Source organism: Eulemur rufifrons, chromosome 18 (assembly GCF_041146395.1).
Source record: "Eulemur rufifrons isolate Redbay chromosome 18, OSU_ERuf_1, whole genome shotgun sequence".
In the NCBI taxonomy this organism is placed as follows: domain Eukaryota; kingdom Metazoa; phylum Chordata; class Mammalia; order Primates; family Lemuridae; genus Eulemur; species Eulemur rufifrons.
In genome coordinates, this window is record NC_091000.1 from 2,344,620 (window position 1) to 2,362,252 (window position 17,633).

Genomic DNA, 17,633 nt, shown 5'->3' on the forward strand with positions numbered 1-17,633 from the left:
CAGAAGCTGCCTGTGACCTCAGGTAACCTTGTATCATTTTGGGGGCTGTGCTTCCTTCTTTGAAAATGCCTTCAATTTTATTTTCAGCAAGACACTCTTAAAGGACGTTTAGTTTACGATACATGATGTAACGAAGGTCTATTATAAATTGTAACTCCTTAGTTCATTTTTAATTAGTGTTATTTTTAAAAATAATGTAATGATGTTGCTTTATACATATTCTCTGAAAAGACTTCACTGTGTCAGGATTGGCCAGGAGCTTTCTGAATGAAGCTGATTATAAAGAGAGGAGGGGCTAAGTATTTGTTGGGATGGGGTGGAGGGAGATTCGTTCACTTACTTATTAAATGTTTAGTGAAGGCTACTCTGAGAATCACTATTCTGGCTCTGATGATGTGGCAGACAGCAAAAGAAATCAGTAAACAAATGAACAAATACACTAATCTCCCATCCTACTTTGGAACTTCATCGACTTTCTGCTCCCAGAGCTGGCAAATGGACTAGAACACCATGGGTGACTGGCAGTAGGCACACAGTAACACTTACCAAGACACAGGAATGCTTTTAGCAGGGAGACGAAGTAAAGCGTTTCAAACATTTCATAATCTTCCATAATTGTAGGATAAGATGGAGGAGTGCTTCTAATCCCTCAGTGATCCGGAACAGGGCACTCCTGGTACTTTGTGTTGTAAAGGACTTCTTAATACTCAGATTGCATAATTAAGATTTATTGACTAAGCTGAAGACCGACATGATTCAAGTTTCTACAGACTAACTCACCTCAACGTATGAAATGGGAAATATTCCTATTTTGTCTGCCAGCATTCCTTCAGCCCAGTTCTCATCCACTCTGCGGATCACAGTCAGAACATCATCCTGCAGAAACGGCAAATCATCAGTCCACCTGATCCCACTATGCTTATCACTTCATTTTTCTTTTTAATAAAGAGACTCAAGTTTTAGGAGTATATGAATAAAAATTCGATGTATCTTTAGTACATGAATTCTATGTTTTCATGAACTAAATGGCAACAGCCAACCTGGTGTCCTTTCAGACAGCGGCAACGCCATGAACTCCTACACAGGCTGGCTGCTTATTTTGGTAGTGGACATACACAGTTCATATAGATCTAGATTATGTCCAGATCGACAAACTGCAATCTCAGATGCCACCCATCCCCGCCTCCGGAATTTGTTTTAGATCAATTCTCTCTTACTTTCTCTCTGATAATACTCCAAATGCCCATTAAAATGCATATCCTACTGCTGTTCTTTACAAAAAACACAATATTGTCCTTAAAATTCCAAACCATTTTATCAATTCAGTAGATATACTCCTGTGTGCTTTAAAGCAAAGGAATTTACATATAAAATAAGGAAGTAATGATGTTTTATTTTGTTATCCATAATTCAGTACTTTAAAATCCCTGAGTGGCACACACACCCTTAAAGGTAGCTTAAAAATCAATTGAGGCTCTAAATATGAAAATGATACCACATACAGCATCAACCAAAACTATCTCTCATGTAAGAAGAATGTGCACAAAATTGCATTCCTTGTGACTTAAAGACTGCTTCCAGGTATTTTTAGCAGCACAGTGAGTTCCTGCAAAACCACCATATCTTTTTGCAAAAGGAAACACAAGCCGTACTCCCATGTCCCCAGGTAGAGGAAGAGCTGGCAAACTGAAGCCATGGCATTCCACCCTCACCTTTGCGAAGGGAAGGCAATCCTTGTCTGCTTCCTTGTCTTTCACTTCAAAGTCATAAAGTGCTTTGCACTGAGGTGGGGGCTGAGGTAATGGTTTAATGATCTGCACAAAGTTGGTGGGGAAAAAGCCATGGATCCCGTTGACTTCCCCGTGGTACCAATTTTCATCCACTTGTCGTCGCAAAATGATGATGTCACCTTTGCTAAATTTAAGGTCTCCAGGCTCTTTTCCTTCGTAGTTGTATAATGCTTTGGCACATGGTAACTGAGGTATACCCTAAAAGAAAGAGATAAATTTTAGTCAAAGAATAGTCCAAAAATGTCTCTGAAAATATAACTGTATTGTCTTTGTGTTTCAGTCAAGGCGAAATCTATACTTTGCGCCCCTTGAAGAAAATCTCACATAAAAAACTACACATGTGCACTACCAATGAGCAGATACAACACAATGTCCACAGTGAGATGAGAACGGTGGAATGTCCACACACTACCACGACGTTGCCTTCCAGTCCTAAGTTTGACTTAGTGGGGGCTTTTGGCCTTGCTTGTTTGAGGTTATTAGTATTATACATGAAAGCATGACTGCTAAGTTTGCTTCCCTGGCATGAAATCCAAGAACTCACAGAAAACAAACTTAATTTCCTACATCAACTACTTTGTTCATCAGGATAAGTTATAAACACTAAAGAGAAAAATTTAAACAGAAGTACACTGCATTGATTTACTACCTGCACTTAAGCTTGACTGATAAAAATCAGAGTTTGACTTTTAGACAAACCTTTTCCTGATACTGTTTTTAATGTGGGCAGTAGATCATATTCTCTCATGAACTCACCAAGTATTTAATGACGGTCTGCTCTGTGCAAGAGTCTGGAACACAGCAGCGAGTGAGACGCCATAGCCCCTGCCCTCTCAGAGTTTATAATCTCTAAGTGTATAGACATACGGTCTTTTACAGTCTCAGAGCATTTAACTTCGTTCTTTCCTGGTTAGAGAGTACTCTTAGGCTGAAAAGCTAAGAGATGAGGTATTTCACGTCACTACACTGCACTGTTGTTTTAAATGACAAGTTTAAAATTGTGGGTGCACCCCTAAGGCAATTTAATCAAATGGATTAAATATGATACTTCCTAACTGTATTAGGGTACCCATTCTTGAGCACTAGTTGTCACTTTAATATCTCTGGACTCTCTGGGCAATGCTGCTTTCATTGATTCAGAGAATAAATGGGAAATCAAACATGTCTTCAATAATCCACTAAAGGAGATTACAGAATACCTGCTCTTTGTGTCCTTATTCACTTATTTATTATCCAGAAAACATTTATAGAGCTTTTACTTTTTACCAGGCAACATGCCAGTGCTAAGGATTTAAAGGAGGAACAAGGAACACATGTTCCTTAAGGCATAAGACATTAGAAATAATTATAATACAATATATAAATGTAATGATAGAGATACGTGCACTATTCATAGGGGCAAAGAACAGAGGTCTCTGGGGTTTGGAGAGTGGGGAAATGAAACACTTCCTGGAGGAGGTGACACGTGAGCCGAGTCTTGCAGGAGTCAGGAGTCAGCCAGGCAAAGCTGGGGTGGAGGAATACAAGTGCGGGCATTCCACGCAGAGGGGACAGCGCCTGCGTGAGGAGTCGCACGTCGTGCAGAGGGCCGGGGAGTGTACAGACCGCAGCGCTCCTGCACAGGAGTCACGGAACATGAAGAACAGGAGAGAGACAGAGGCCAGTTTATGGAGGGTCTTGAAATGAAAGAGCTTAAAGTGCTGTGTGCTTCAGGAAACAGCAATTCGCTCACGGGTCTGAAGCATAAATGGGCGCCGTAAGACCCATGTGTGGAGAATGGCCGCGAAGGGGGCAGGCAGGCAGCCAGCCACGTGCCAGGCACAGGCCTAAACTAGTTGAATTTTTATTTTTCACAACTTTAATCTTTCCAATAAAGTAGAGCAATAGTTAGCATGACTCATATCACTCCCCCCACCAAAAAAAAAACACCCCAAAAAACAAAGTGGATCAAAGTTTTATACACTTGATGGCAACAGAACTTCATAATACAGTATTCGACAATTAGTGTGGACTCTAGTTGGAGATTTAGAGTCTGGCCTACCTATAAACCAAACTGTTTTGCTAAATATTTTTGTTTAAGAATAGTTAATTCTTGCTCTCAAAATGCTCCTGGCAGTCACCTTGCCTTGGCTTGGGCCACGTGATACAGTTGGTTAATTGGAGCTGCTCTGAGAGGCCAAGTCCTGGGAAGACGGGAGTTGAGCCTTCCAGAAGGACTGACAGCCTCACATGCTCTCTAACTTTTGGACCCTGTCTTAAGATCTGGGCTCTAATGGCATGACTCCTGTTATTTCTGTCTTGACTAATCTTGAAAGCAATTCTGCTGTGTCCTTTGTGCCCAGACAGGAAATGCCCACCAGGAACTCTGGTCCTTCACAATCCTGTGTACTCTGCTCATAGTACATTCAGTGTCCAACCATGTAGAAGGAAGAATTCTAATTTTTCTCTGCCCTCACAGATGCCCCACTGCATTCTCTACTAAACTGTATTTCTTGAAGCCTGGTTATCACAGCTTAACGATATTTCCCAAGGTAGGTTTGAGGAAATAATGGTAACAGCAAATAAAACAGCAGTGAACACCAGCATGACAAAGTACTGACAAGCACTGCACTAAACTCCACTCCTGTAACAGCTAATGAGACTTTAACCAGGCAGTACAGGGTGCTGGCTGGAAGCACAGACTCCACAGCCAACCTGCCTGGCACTGAAGCCCACGTACTGGCTGTGTGATCCTGGGCAGGTTAACCCCTCTGTGCCTCTTTCTTCATTCGGGTTGCTGTGAGGATTTAGTGAATTCATAGATGTAAACCACACCTCGAATGGCCCGGCAGGCAGTAAGTGCTGCATGTGTGAGCCATCATCATCACTGCCCAGTGCAAACGCCAGCTCACCAGTGACATGAGGCACCTGACAATGTATTTGTCCCTGTGCAGCTGGATGCTTTCCCTTGTGGGTGAATTCACATAGCAATTACATTTTTAATACATATTCACCGTATAACAATGCAAAGAATGTTCCTCCTAGGAAGTGTTCAGGATTTTGAAATGTGCATTTCTGAGGCACACATTTGTTTTCTGAGTAGAATCCATTCATCTTCTGGTTGAACAGAAGAAATTACAAATTCACTGACATGCACCGTTTAATAGGGGATGGCATTTTAGATGTGGCTGTAGTTCATCTTGACAGGGCTAATGTAAGGCATTGGAAGCCTGCATGAATTAATTGAAAATCCTATTACAAACCCGGTGACAAATAACTCTATTCACCATTATGGCCTGTTTTTCCCCCACCTCAATTAGCTCTGTTTGGCCCACTCTGTGCAACTCCATGCCAGCCAAATCCATGCACCAAGACACAGATCCAACACTCTTAGAAACCATTCTGAACTGCTCCTTGAAGAGATCTGTGAAATTCCAAACTGTTCACAATATGGTTCTTTTGTGACATGCTGATGTGGGAACTGGAGGAATTCATTTCTTTACAGATCACTTCCACACACCAGTGCCCTAATGGACTTACTAACTTCTCCACAAAGCAAATCTACATGTTCCCCAAATCATTAAGAATTCTAATAGAACGAGTGGCAAGGAGAATGCTTATTACAATAACAGTGATATACATTATGGTTAGCTTAGGGCTACACTCTCGTGATGCAATTGCAAATCCATTAATTCACACAGACTTGCTAAATCTTGACTGCTAAGGTTATTTCCATGACCTACAACCACAGAGAAACAATCATAAAGCTTATGACAATTTAACCCACGAGCAAACATTTGTGCATCTCATCGTGTTTTTCTGTGTTCTTTTTCAATTAAATTCTAAAAGGCTAGAAAGCCAGTCCGTGTCAAGTTTCCCAAAAGAAGGTTTCCCACATTAAATAAAATGAATTCTACTCTGATTTCAAATCAAGCAAAGTTCAGCGATCTTTGAAAAGACTTATTCCCACACAGACTGCAGATGATTAAGGATGAACGGTAAAGTGACTTAGAAGAGCAATAAAAGAACACATTTTCCTTTTGCAACATCTGAAGGATAAGCCAAAACAATTGGTTTGAAGCCCGGGCCTACGCCCAGAGTGCGCGGAGGCACTGCCTTCTCATTCATCTCTTCAGAAAGGTCTCGGGGCCGGGTCATCAGCGGGCCCTCTGCCCTCCACACGCCCTGGGCAGGCTTTCCAAACTGCTCCTTTCTTCCGCACCCTCTCATCAGGCCAAGGCCCCTGAGGATCTGCAGGGCTTACATTTCACTTGGAGACTTTCACTTGGCTACACATGAAAGGGAGGCTTAAAGGGAGAGAGAGCCAGAGAGAAGCCGACTCTGCAGTCTAACCTTGGGTTTGTGGCTGTCATTCATACTGCCAGCTTCATCAGAAAGCTGACAATTTAGACAGGCCAAGTATTATGACAATTTTGCATCTAAAATGCATTTCAGTAAACAGCGACTACTTTGCTCATGTAAAAATAAGTATGACAGTAGACCAGTTTTACATTTCAAATAACTTTTGTTTCTAAATCACATATCCAGGTTGCCTTGTAAGACATTAAAATCCTCATGTGATCTGCATACAAATATTTTTTATTAAATGCTTTATACCTCCATTTCTGTACCATCAAGTGTATTCCAATATATTGGGCAAAACGCTACTTGATGATCTAGCTGAGATTCTAACAGGTAAATAAAACATTCACTGCCAATTTATTTTATAGACTCTAAATGCCAATGCCCAGATATACATGCAAGACAGCCTCTCTAAATTCAAATTCCTTCATGCATTTCTTACTGCTCCATAAAGTAAAAAAGATTCAATGACCTACTAAAAAGAAAATCTATATAGAAGATACTCTTACAGTGGGAACAGCTATAAAATGTGTATAATTTAATAATTTAGTTATATCTAAATTGGCACAAACTCTGGCTGATTCCAACTTGACTTTCAGAAACTTTCCAGAAAGGACTGAGGCACAAAGAAATCACAGTAATAGAAAGTTCCACACAGAGTAACAAGTAGCAAAATGGGTTGAGGAGAGAATTTCTTTTAAATGTCCTTTGTACAACAAAATACGTGTTGGCATTCCCCTACAAAGTAAAATATCTATCAAGATACAATAACAGTATTTCAGGAAAATACTGATTCTTTAAGTCTTAAGTGTTGTTCTCAAGATGTCTGGATCAGATAATCACTCAAATATGATTTGGCCATCACCTGAAATGTTTCCACTTCAATATAACCAACATCCAAGACGAATATAACAAGGGGGACTGAGAATCCCATAATCCCGCAATAGTCCCTCTTTCATTTGCTCTTTCCTTTACCAGTGATTTGTGGAGAGCACTGTGCTGGGGAATTTTCATCTGATCATTTCCTTAAACTTCCATCTCCCGCTCACCCTGATCTGCCACATAAAATTTTCTAATCATACTAACTTTAATCAAATCTATCAAGCACTTTGAAGATGGAAGTTGTAAGTAGACAGAAATTAAGAAAAAACATGTTTCTTCATTCACATTTATTCTTTTGTGCCCTTATTCTGCTATCCCAGTGTCCCCTTGTCTTGCATACTCATTCTCTTCGGCTTTCTCCTGAAGCGGACTCTGTCCAGCAGCCAGCCTTCCTCCCAACTCCAGACCTGGAGTCGGCACTCTCCGTGTGCTCTGTCCACGCCCCTGCACACACGCCGCCCCTGCGCACACTCCATCCTCTCCCTGCCCAGCTCCTCGGTCCATTCCCCCAACTCATGCAGTTCCTGACCCAACTCTTGACCAAACAGCAATCAGCCAGTTACCATCTCGGCCTTGCTGCTGTGGTGGTAGGACTGGTTTCGGGAAGGGGCAGAGGGAGAGGAGACAAAGCAGCAGCTTTCTTACCAAACTCCCTGGGCTGCGGTCACCTACATAGCAAAGGTGAGGCCGAAAGAGTATGTTCAAATCCCCAGAGAGAAAATGAAGAACAGTTTTCCAAACTTCAAAATGGAAAACTGCTCTTAACATTCTTGGCTAATTTTTTTTTTCTAGGAACTACAATATAGAAAACAAATTGAAATATGTCTGCGGGGTGTGGGGTCAGGCTCTGCCACCCTGATTTCCCTCTCCTACCAGGCCCGGAGGGCCTGAGGGGGCACCCAGGGCATGGTTTGATAGGCAATGTTGTAGGGCAAGAGGAAGACTGAGGGGCATTGTTTAAGAAATACCTATATTCAGGAGACAGAAAAAACTAGGACCTAGAAAGATAGGAAGAGAACCAGTAAAACATAACCAGAGCAGCAAGAGTAATTCCTGAAACATGGCTGTGTCCACATCATCTATGACTTTACAATCTGGAGACAGTTTCCAATTACTTCTTAAATCAAATTAATGTTCTCAATCATGAGTTTTATGGCCCTCCCTTCGGCCTGACCGTTCCACCTCATATTTTCCACCCCCAGCAAGCAAATCAGTCTGCTGTCATCACCTCTAGCCTCATACATGCCATTCCTCCTCCACCAAAACTCATCAAGGACAGCCCGCCACTCCCTCTACCTCCCTGCCTGAAGAGTCTCTAGCACTTGTATAAAAATCATTGTATCTCTGCAGTTGAGAATCATGCTGCATTTCTTTCACCTGCATTTTTATGTCTGTCAGGATGGCTGCTTCTGTTGTTTGGAATCAGGTGTCAATGAGGCCAAGATCAAAGGTCTGGTCCTTGTGTAGGTCCCTGCTTCCCAGACATGATGGCCGCCTGTCCTCCAGAACCCAGCTCAGGCACTGCCTCCGTGGGGAAGACTCTCCCAGCCTTCCCTACCAAAGGCTGGAGAAGGTGCCACTCCCGTGCACGCCCAGAGTGTCTTACACACTTCGTCATCATGGCCTTTATCTCACTTTGTTTATAACTTGTTTCCCCCGATAGATCATAACCACCTAGGGATCTGGAACTATGTTTCATTCATCTTTGTATCATGAACACCCACCTCAGTGTCTGTGAATAAATTCTTGCTGGATGAATAAATAGAAAAAAAAAAAAAAAGCATACGTTATCTACAGTGGGTTGAGTGCTGAGGTGTGGAGGGTAAGGGAAGAAGACCACATCCAAAGGAGAAGGAACTAAAAAGACAATTCTGTGGACAGTCATGCTTGCCAGCCTTGAATACATAGCGCATTATATGCGAACATGTATTTTTGCATCTTGGGTACCCTTCATTAATGATACACTGCTAATCTATCTAGCGCCCTCCTAAGAACACAGTGGGTGGTGGCACTGGATTCTGAGCCGTGGGAGGTGCAGGAGCACCCACGGAGGGATTTCACTCTACTTCCTAAGGCTGCTGGGAAACCCAGGGCACAGCTGCGGTGAAGAGAGCAAGTACCGCTAACCGGTGTCCACATCAGTGCACTCTAGACACAGAACTAAAAACACAGCCCATTCTGGGAAGGGGCAGTTGAGTGTCCTGTACTAAGCAAATAGCTGGCATTTGAAAAATGTGAAACAAATCATGCAGCAAACCACAGCAAACAAACATTTCCTTACAAACTTATTTGGTAGTTATGAGGAAACAGTCATGTAGTTGACATATAGTGTTTTTCTTGGATGGCTTTAAAAGGGGAGCGCTCAATTGACAGATAAATCGTGAAAGAAAACAAATCTTATGAATTTCTTTAAGGGAAGACAGCTATTGAGAATACAGCCACTAAAGTAAAATGCAGGAAATTCATGTCATTTGTTGCTCTGAATATTTGTTTTCTGTTTCATCATGTTTGATAATTATGATTATTTTGTAGAGAACAGGAAAACTCACTGGGAAAATTCCCTATAGTAACTTGAGTTACCATCTTGAGGACTCATGGCAAGATGGGAAATATTTCCTGGTAAAAGGTCAAGTTTCTACCTACTTGGAAAACAGATTCCTGTCAAAGAATCTTCCCTTCTCCAGCCACTACCCCACTCTGGGCCTCCCCCCGACCCTGGGGACATGGGGCTAGGTCAGGAGGAACGGCCAGGTTCCAGGAACTCTGCCTGCAGCTTATGTAATCTTTTCAGAAACCCAGGAAGGTACGGAGGTTCAGAAATACAGAGGGAGAGGTCTGTGCGGGAACAGGTTTTAGTATTAAATACAGAGGTCAGGTAAGGCCTCAATCAAATTCAATTGCCTAGTTTTAGTTTTTTATCCAGTGTTACTTTAATACCCTGGAGGGAGAATGTTCATATAAGATTAAAGATGAAAGACAGGTCATAGTTTCAAAACTAGAAGAACATCAGAATAGACACACACATATATGAACAATTAGACAAACGTGTCAAGGCAATTCAATTGGGGAAAATAAAGTCTTTTCAAAAGATAATTCTGAAACAATTAGAAGTCCATGGGGGGGAAATGAATCTTGACGCCTACCTCACACCATATACAAAAATTAATTTAGCATGTAAAAGCTAAAACTATAAGTTTTCTGGGAGAAAACATAGAAAAATATCTTAGTGATGGTGTAGGCAAAAAAAAAAAAAAAAAGCCTAACTAACCATAAAAACTGATATATTGGACTTCATCAAAATTGAAAAATTATGTTAATCAAAAGACAAATGAAAAAACTAAAATGTAAACCAAAGACTCGGAAAAATATCGCACATATATATATATATATATATATATGATATAGATATGTGACAAAGGACTCAAATCCAGAAATAAAAGAACTACTAATCAACAAACAATTCACTTTAAAAACAAAGGATTTAAATACACACTTCAAAAAGGAAGAGACATATATACACACATACATATATGGCCATGACAGAGTACCCAACATCATCAGTCATCGACAAATGCAAAATAAAACCATGATGAGACAGTATGTCACATCCATTAGAATGACTAAAATTTAAAGACAGACAACAGAAAATATTGGCAAAAATTTGGGGCCACTAGAACTCACATACATTGCTAGTGGGAGTCTAATACTGTTTGACAAATTCTCATAAAGTTATTCATACAGGCTACTCCTTGATCCAACAATTCCACTCCTAGGTATTAACCCAAGAGAAATGAAAATGTATGTCCACACACGGACTTGTACACAAATGCTCATGACAGCACTATTCATAATACCAAACGCTGAGAATAACCCAAATGTCCATCAACAGGAGAACAGACCAACAGTGGAATCCCACTCAGCTTTTTTTAAAAAATGAATTATTGACACGTGTGAGTAAAAAGAATCAGAACAAATACCATATGAATACATTTATGACAGTCAGGAATAGGTAAGACAAACCTATTGTGATAGAAATGAGAACAGCAGTTACACATGGATGGTGGGGAATAAGTCAAACAGTGGCATAAGGAAAATTTCTGAGACTGAGTTTATTGTGTATCTTGAGTGGGATGCTGGTTATCCAGTGTAGAAATGTATCAAAACTTATTCTACTATACACTTAAGAAATATAACTCATACATGTAAATTTTACCTCAATATAAAAATATTAAAAAAATAACCAGTAGCAGTACTTAGGAAAAAAAGATTAGAAATGACTACCAATGCCAGACAGGTGACTACGCATGCACACAGAAATGGAGGTACAAAAGTATCACAACGAGTAATAAGCTACCAAGAGAATGGTAGGACTGGAAAAACAAGAAATCTAAAGTCCAGAGGTATAGAGATACATGTGTATAGAGGGCTACTTTTCCAAAAGGACATCCATCACTGAGCAGAAACAAGAGCATGTGATGCATTAATACCGTCTCTGCAACAATCTGGCCCTAGACCAGCACCAGGTGGCCTCTCGCTCGATGTCCAGGACACGTTCTGAATACCACAAACAAAAGGAAGGGAGAACTGTGGTGCATTTGGTGAGGAGAGAGAGAAAGATGATAAAAGTATTGGAAAACACTGTCAGACAAGCTGAAGAACTGAGATGTATCAGTGGCCCGGTGTTGGCGTAAGTCTTCAAATAGCAAAAAAGGTCTTACACACAGAGTAAGTCCACTTCGTATTCACTGAAGAAAAAATATAGGCTTAAACTGATGCATGCATTATTTAAGTTGGATAAAAGAGATTCCTGACAGAGGGCTGTTAAATATTGCAATGGATTATGATACCTCTTTCACTGGAGACTTTAAAAAATAGGACAGTCTCACAAGTTTGGTTCTGCCCAAAGGCGAAGGAATAGACTATGATTTATAATCTCTAGTAATACTGTGATTTCTTTGGCAATTGAACCTTTCAAAAGAAAAAATTTATTCTTGATGATTCTGTCCTTTTGGGGGCGGAATCTCAAGCATAAGGGTAGTGATGAGGCATGGGAGAGAGCGGGGAGTAGACATTTGGAAACAAAACAAAATGAGAACATGAATTAACCTACAGAAATCAAACCAAGCCAGCCTCAGTACTCCCAGGTCTACCACGACCTGCTACCACGTCATTAGGAACAGTAGTGGTCAGGCAAACCAAGCTGGCTTCTATCTCCCTGGTTTTGCTGTGCCGGAGAGGTCATACGTAATACGTGTATTCCCATTATTATTCTTCAAAGTGTTCTGCTAGTCAATTAAATATGCAGTTTACAGAGAAAAGGCTGAATAATTACTTCAGGAGAATGTCATTTGACTTTGAAATAAACTTATTACTAGGATATAAAACCAACCCCGTGAAATCCATAGGGTAGAATCAAGGTCTTTAAAACATAAGTCTTTTCATTTAAAAAAGAAAAGCCACCCTACACGTGCATATGCTTTGGAAGTTTGGTTTTCAAAAGGTAGTAACAGAAAACTGAACGTAGCTAAGCTGTACCTTCTTCTTTCAGCTAAGCTCTTTCACCATTGATCAAGTCTGTTGGAGACGATGCTTTAAAAATACCTTGTAAATATCCCGTGGTACTAAAATGAGTGTTACTAGAAGATCCTAATTGCCTTTTCTCTCTAATTTCTCCATCTCATGACTGTGCAAGAAATGCTACTGGAAAGTAAAAGAAATATCCATTTGCAATGAACAATTTTACCAATAGGTAAATTATTATTTTACATCAAGTAGTTTTACTGAAGCTCTCCTCCCCACCCCACCAAAGCATTCCAATTCAAGTATACTGATCACCAAAAGTAAGAAATAAGTGCAACTTAAGGGGAAATGGTTTACTAAGTCATTTCCAACAAGCCCAAATCCAACCTTTTATTTTCCTTTAAATAATTTAACAATATGAACATGTGTTTTCAACCAAAATGAACTATGATACAAAAATCATGTTATTTTTTATATTTCCAGGTGATTAAATATATAGCAAAGAATATAAAACCAAGCAACCATCCACGTGTGCATCTGAGGCTACTTTTATTAAGCATTTAATAGATACTGCCTAAGAAGATAACAGATCATGCTAACTGCATTCACAATAATGGAAAATTTAAGATAACGAGAAAACTGATAACCAGAATATTTTTGGCCATGGCAACAGATTACAGTTTTTGAACATCTCCCCAATACATTACATCTGCATGTTTTAACACTAACTGCCATGTGAGTTGTATTTAACTCAAATGCTAGTTTTGAGCCCAGGGCCCGGTGAAGCATGCATAATTCACACGTCTCTTCACCCTGAGAGCCACAAGAACTATTTTTCAAGTTGCCTATAACTCGTGCACAGAAAACAATAAAAAATAACACATTTTTCATTAAATTAGACAGGATCGTTTTGTGTTTGAAGTTTTAATTCTATTTTCGTAATAAAACACTGTGGCCCCAGGGGAAAATTCTTTTTTCTCGTGTGATAGTCAATGTGTTAAAAAAATTGTTTAACTGAATCTTTTTTTAGGCAAAGCAGCTCAGCCAGCTTTTCCTATTCCACAGGCTGTGACTACTCGAGGGCAGGGCTGGGGCCCACCATCGCCGTGTCCTCAGAGCCAGCACACAGCAGAGTCAACTGTCAGGGGACCGCGTCCCTGCTGCCTCTTACGTCCCTCCATCCTATATATGTCTGTCAGATTCACTTTCTTACAATACAGCTTTTATCAAATCAGGTGTCTATTCAACCCTTTTCTAATTCCTTCTCTATCAAACTCAATTCAAACCTTTCTTCTTGGTACTTAAGTTCCCCACAGTATGACCCCAAACTATTTTCTCAGATACCCCATAATGCACTTCAAACGAAAAAACTAAATTACTCAAGAAAGCGTCTCCCAGGCTATACAACCCCCCCGACCCTTTCACAAAAAACCACAGGAGACTTCTAGAAGATTATATGTCATGTAAGAAACATGCATGGCTGAATATGATCTAGAAGACATGAAGAAAATGGAAAAGAAATTTAAAAAGAATCCACTGAACCTAAAAGTATGGCAGGTGATATAGGCTATTTGCTTCTTCATAGATGCAACTACACTGCAGTGAATCTTGTTTGTATAGTCATAATACTGCAAATGCTGTTTTTATGGTACTTCCATTTTTAGAATCAATCTCTACACACAGCACAGAGTAATTAATTATAGCTACAGAATAGAACCTTATAAACTCTAACAATATCAAAATAACAATACACTGAACAAAAATCAGGAGCCAGGCTGAAGGGGAGGTAGGAGGTAGAAGTCATCTACACTTGACCACTTGGCATCTTAAATTGATACTGTGTAAGCCTGAAGAAAGCCAGAAATGGAAACATATTATTTGAGGCTGCAATGGTAACCAGAATTTAAGAACAGAAAACAGCACAAGCATTTATCCCTGGAAAGCAGGATTAGGGTATGAAAGAGGAGGGATACTCCCGCTTTCTATTTTAGAGTCTTTTGTGCGGTTATGTATTTTCTATCCCTAACAGGTATTGCTCTAAAACTAAAATGCATAACAAAAAAAGGAGTAGAGTGTGTAAAATTCTAATGTGCTTGCTATAAATGTTAATAGATTATCTTTGCTTATTACATTATTCAGACCTACAAAGAAGATGAGCAATAATATAAAAGATAACCCATTATACCCATAATCTGATTTAAGAAATAAAGCATTTTAAATGCAATTGAAGCCGCCTATATTTTTCATCACCAACCAGATAGTAGATTAACTTTTAAAACAAAAGAAGAAAAGCTAGGTAGACCCTGACTGTTTGATACTCACCCCGCTAGTCCCACTCCCACTTGCTCCCAACTATTCCTGGTTAGGATATTCAGTTGCACGAAATAATTGACTCTGGCACTTTAACACAGTATCAGTACAACATCAGTAAAACTCCCACTATGTCCCTGATATTCCGACTCTATCTTATAATAAATAGACTTTTCAGTTTGCTGTGCTGTTTCCTTACGGGTACAAAAGTGTAGCAAATGAACACAGCAAGTCAAAGGGTCAAAAAAGAAAAACAAGGCATGACTTGCAATCATGCTCCCTGCTTCTGCAAGGCCCTGTGATTCAATTAGCCTGGTTTCACCTGAAGAGCTTATGTCCAGGAGCTGGTGACCCTGAGGTGCTCTATCTACGCCATGAAGCCTGGAGGGTTAAGCATGTTAACTTTCAAGAAAATAATACAAGCCGAAATACCTTCCCTTGATTCAAGAGGGCTTAGTTTACTTGCACTTGTGAAAAATAAGGCAGCCACTTGACATGTACTTTCAAAAATACCTACTTTTTAACAAACTTAAGAAATCAAAGTGCAATCTGAACTATCATCTATCTAATCATTTACAAGCTACTTTTAAAGAGGTGGCAGACCAAGTTGACAATGTATGAATTCTTAGAATTTCAGTCACAAAAACTTCATTAATCAGAGACATTTCAAAATGTTTAAAAGAAAATAAAGCCATTTTCCTTTTTCTTGCAAAGTGTTTTAGAAAAGTAAGCTCACCACCCCCCACACCACCACCAAAGATCTAGCTTTAAGGCTATAGCATTATACTTCAACTTTAATTTCCCTTCAGTCAATACAGCCCCCCCCCCAGAGAGAGGGAGAGAGAGAGATTATCTATCTAGACACAGAGAGATCTGTATCTAGATACAGAGAGATATCTATCTCTCTCTATATATCTAGATGGGGGGAGAGAGATCTGTATCTACATCCATCTATCTATCTAGACAGAGAGAGAGATCTATATCTACATCCATCTATCTATCTAGACAGAGAGAGAGATCTATATCTATCTAGACAGAAGGAGAGGGAGAGAGGGAGAAAGGAAGAGAGGAAGAGAGAGGTCAAGAGGGCAAGGGGGGAGAGGGTGGGGGAGGGAGGAAAGCGGGGAGGAGGGAGGAAAAGGGGGAGGAGGGAGTGGGAGAGACAGGGAGGGGGAGAAAGGGAAAAATAGTGACTAGATTCACGGCTGAAGCAGCCCTATCCTGATAACACAATAAAAAACCAGGGTTTTTCAAACTCTAATGAGGATGCGTGAGGATATAAGCCACTGGGGGTTCCCGTTAAGTGCACATTCTGACACAGCAGGTCTGGGTGGGGCCCAAGGCTGGGAACAGCTCCAGGGATGCCACACTGCCACCAGAACCACACTTTGAGCAGCAGTGGGAATCAAGGGCCAATCTCCTTCCCAATGTCCTTTCTTTCTCAGTTGCCCCAGGGCTCAATCTTCTGACAATTTCTCTTTTCTATCTAAATTCACTTCCAAGATGATCTCATCTATTTCCCTCTTTGAAAACCATTTATACAAGCCACTCTCAACCCTGGTTCCATGTGAGGATCAACGAGGGAGTTATTTCTTCTTTTTAAGTTTTTTAAGGCCGCACCCCAAACCAATTAAATAAAAATCTCTGGGGTTGGGTCGGGAGCATATGGGTTTTTAAAAGCTCTTCAACATGGCTCATATAAAGGGCTAAGAAATGTTGATCTACACAAATGATGTCTCCCAGATCCGACCTCAGCTACGACCTCTCCCCTGAGCTCCACGTGCCTATCCATATCCTGTCTTGGATGTCTAACAGGTGTCTACAAGATGACATGTCCAAAACAGACCTCTTGATGTCCGCCCACCCCCATCAAAGTCTCCCCCTCCCCCCGTTTCCCTGTCTCAGTAAACAGCCTCCCCATTCACCAGCTGCTTGGAGCAAAGGACTGGGGTCCACGTGGTGCCTCTACTCCCCTTCTCGCACACCCACTCCAGCTCAGCAGCAAGCCTGCTGGCTCTAGCTTCAGATGCTCTCAGTCAGTCCACTTCTTGCCACTCGCACTGCTGCCAGCCTGAGCCAGGCGGACGCTGTCCCCGCATGGCCACTCTGCACCCGCTGGAGTCCATCCTCCACACTCTTGCCTGCTAACCTCCCCACAGCCTTCCCGCCCACTGACGATAAGACGCAAACTCCCTCCCATGGCTCCAAGTCCACCCCCTGCCCCTGCGGACCTTCCTGGCTCTCTCCAGCCTCTTCCCCCACCCTTTAACCTCCAGCTCGGGCCACACTGGCCTTGCTGCTTCTTGACCACTCCGAGTTCTTTCCTGCCTGAGGATCCTTCTCTTGTTTTCCATTCTACTTATTAATAGAATATTCTTTACAGACCTATTCCTACACATTGTTCAGGTCTCTGCTCTAATGTCATCTCAGCGAAGCCTTCCCTGATAATTCTGGAACAGCCGCACATACCCAGCATCCACCACAACTCCTCACGCTGAACTTCCTACCCTGCTCCTTTTCTTCGTGGCATTTGTCACTACCTGAAGTTATACTAGCCTCCCAAGAACACGAGACCACAAGCTCTAAAAACAGCGAGTTTGCTTGTTCAGCACGGGATCACAGCCTACACCCACACCTGGCAAGCTGCAGGCGCTCAAGGCTTCCTCACTGAATGCTTGCAGGCCCCTCCCAATTCATATACTGAAGCCCTGACCCCCAGCGTGATGGTATTTGAAGGCAGGGCTCCTGGGAGGTAATTAGGTTTGCATAGGATTATGAGGGCGGAGCCCT

At 41.2% G+C, this 17,633-nt stretch overlaps 1 protein-coding gene across 1 annotated transcript in view; it reads right to left on the reverse strand.

Moving 5' to 3' along the window:
* The window catches only part of SH3RF1 (SH3 domain containing ring finger 1), a 150,117-nt gene that overhangs the window by 53,552 nt on the left and 78,932 nt on the right, over nt 1-17,633 (reverse strand). Inside the window, exons 3-4 of the mRNA XM_069493716.1 lie at nt 1,713-1,988; nt 781-876 (exon numbers count right to left, since the gene is read on the reverse strand). Of these exons, the coding sequence (XP_069349817.1) occupies nt 781-876; nt 1,713-1,988 (372 nt within the window). The remainder of the gene's footprint in view (nt 1-780; nt 877-1,712; nt 1,989-17,633) is intronic.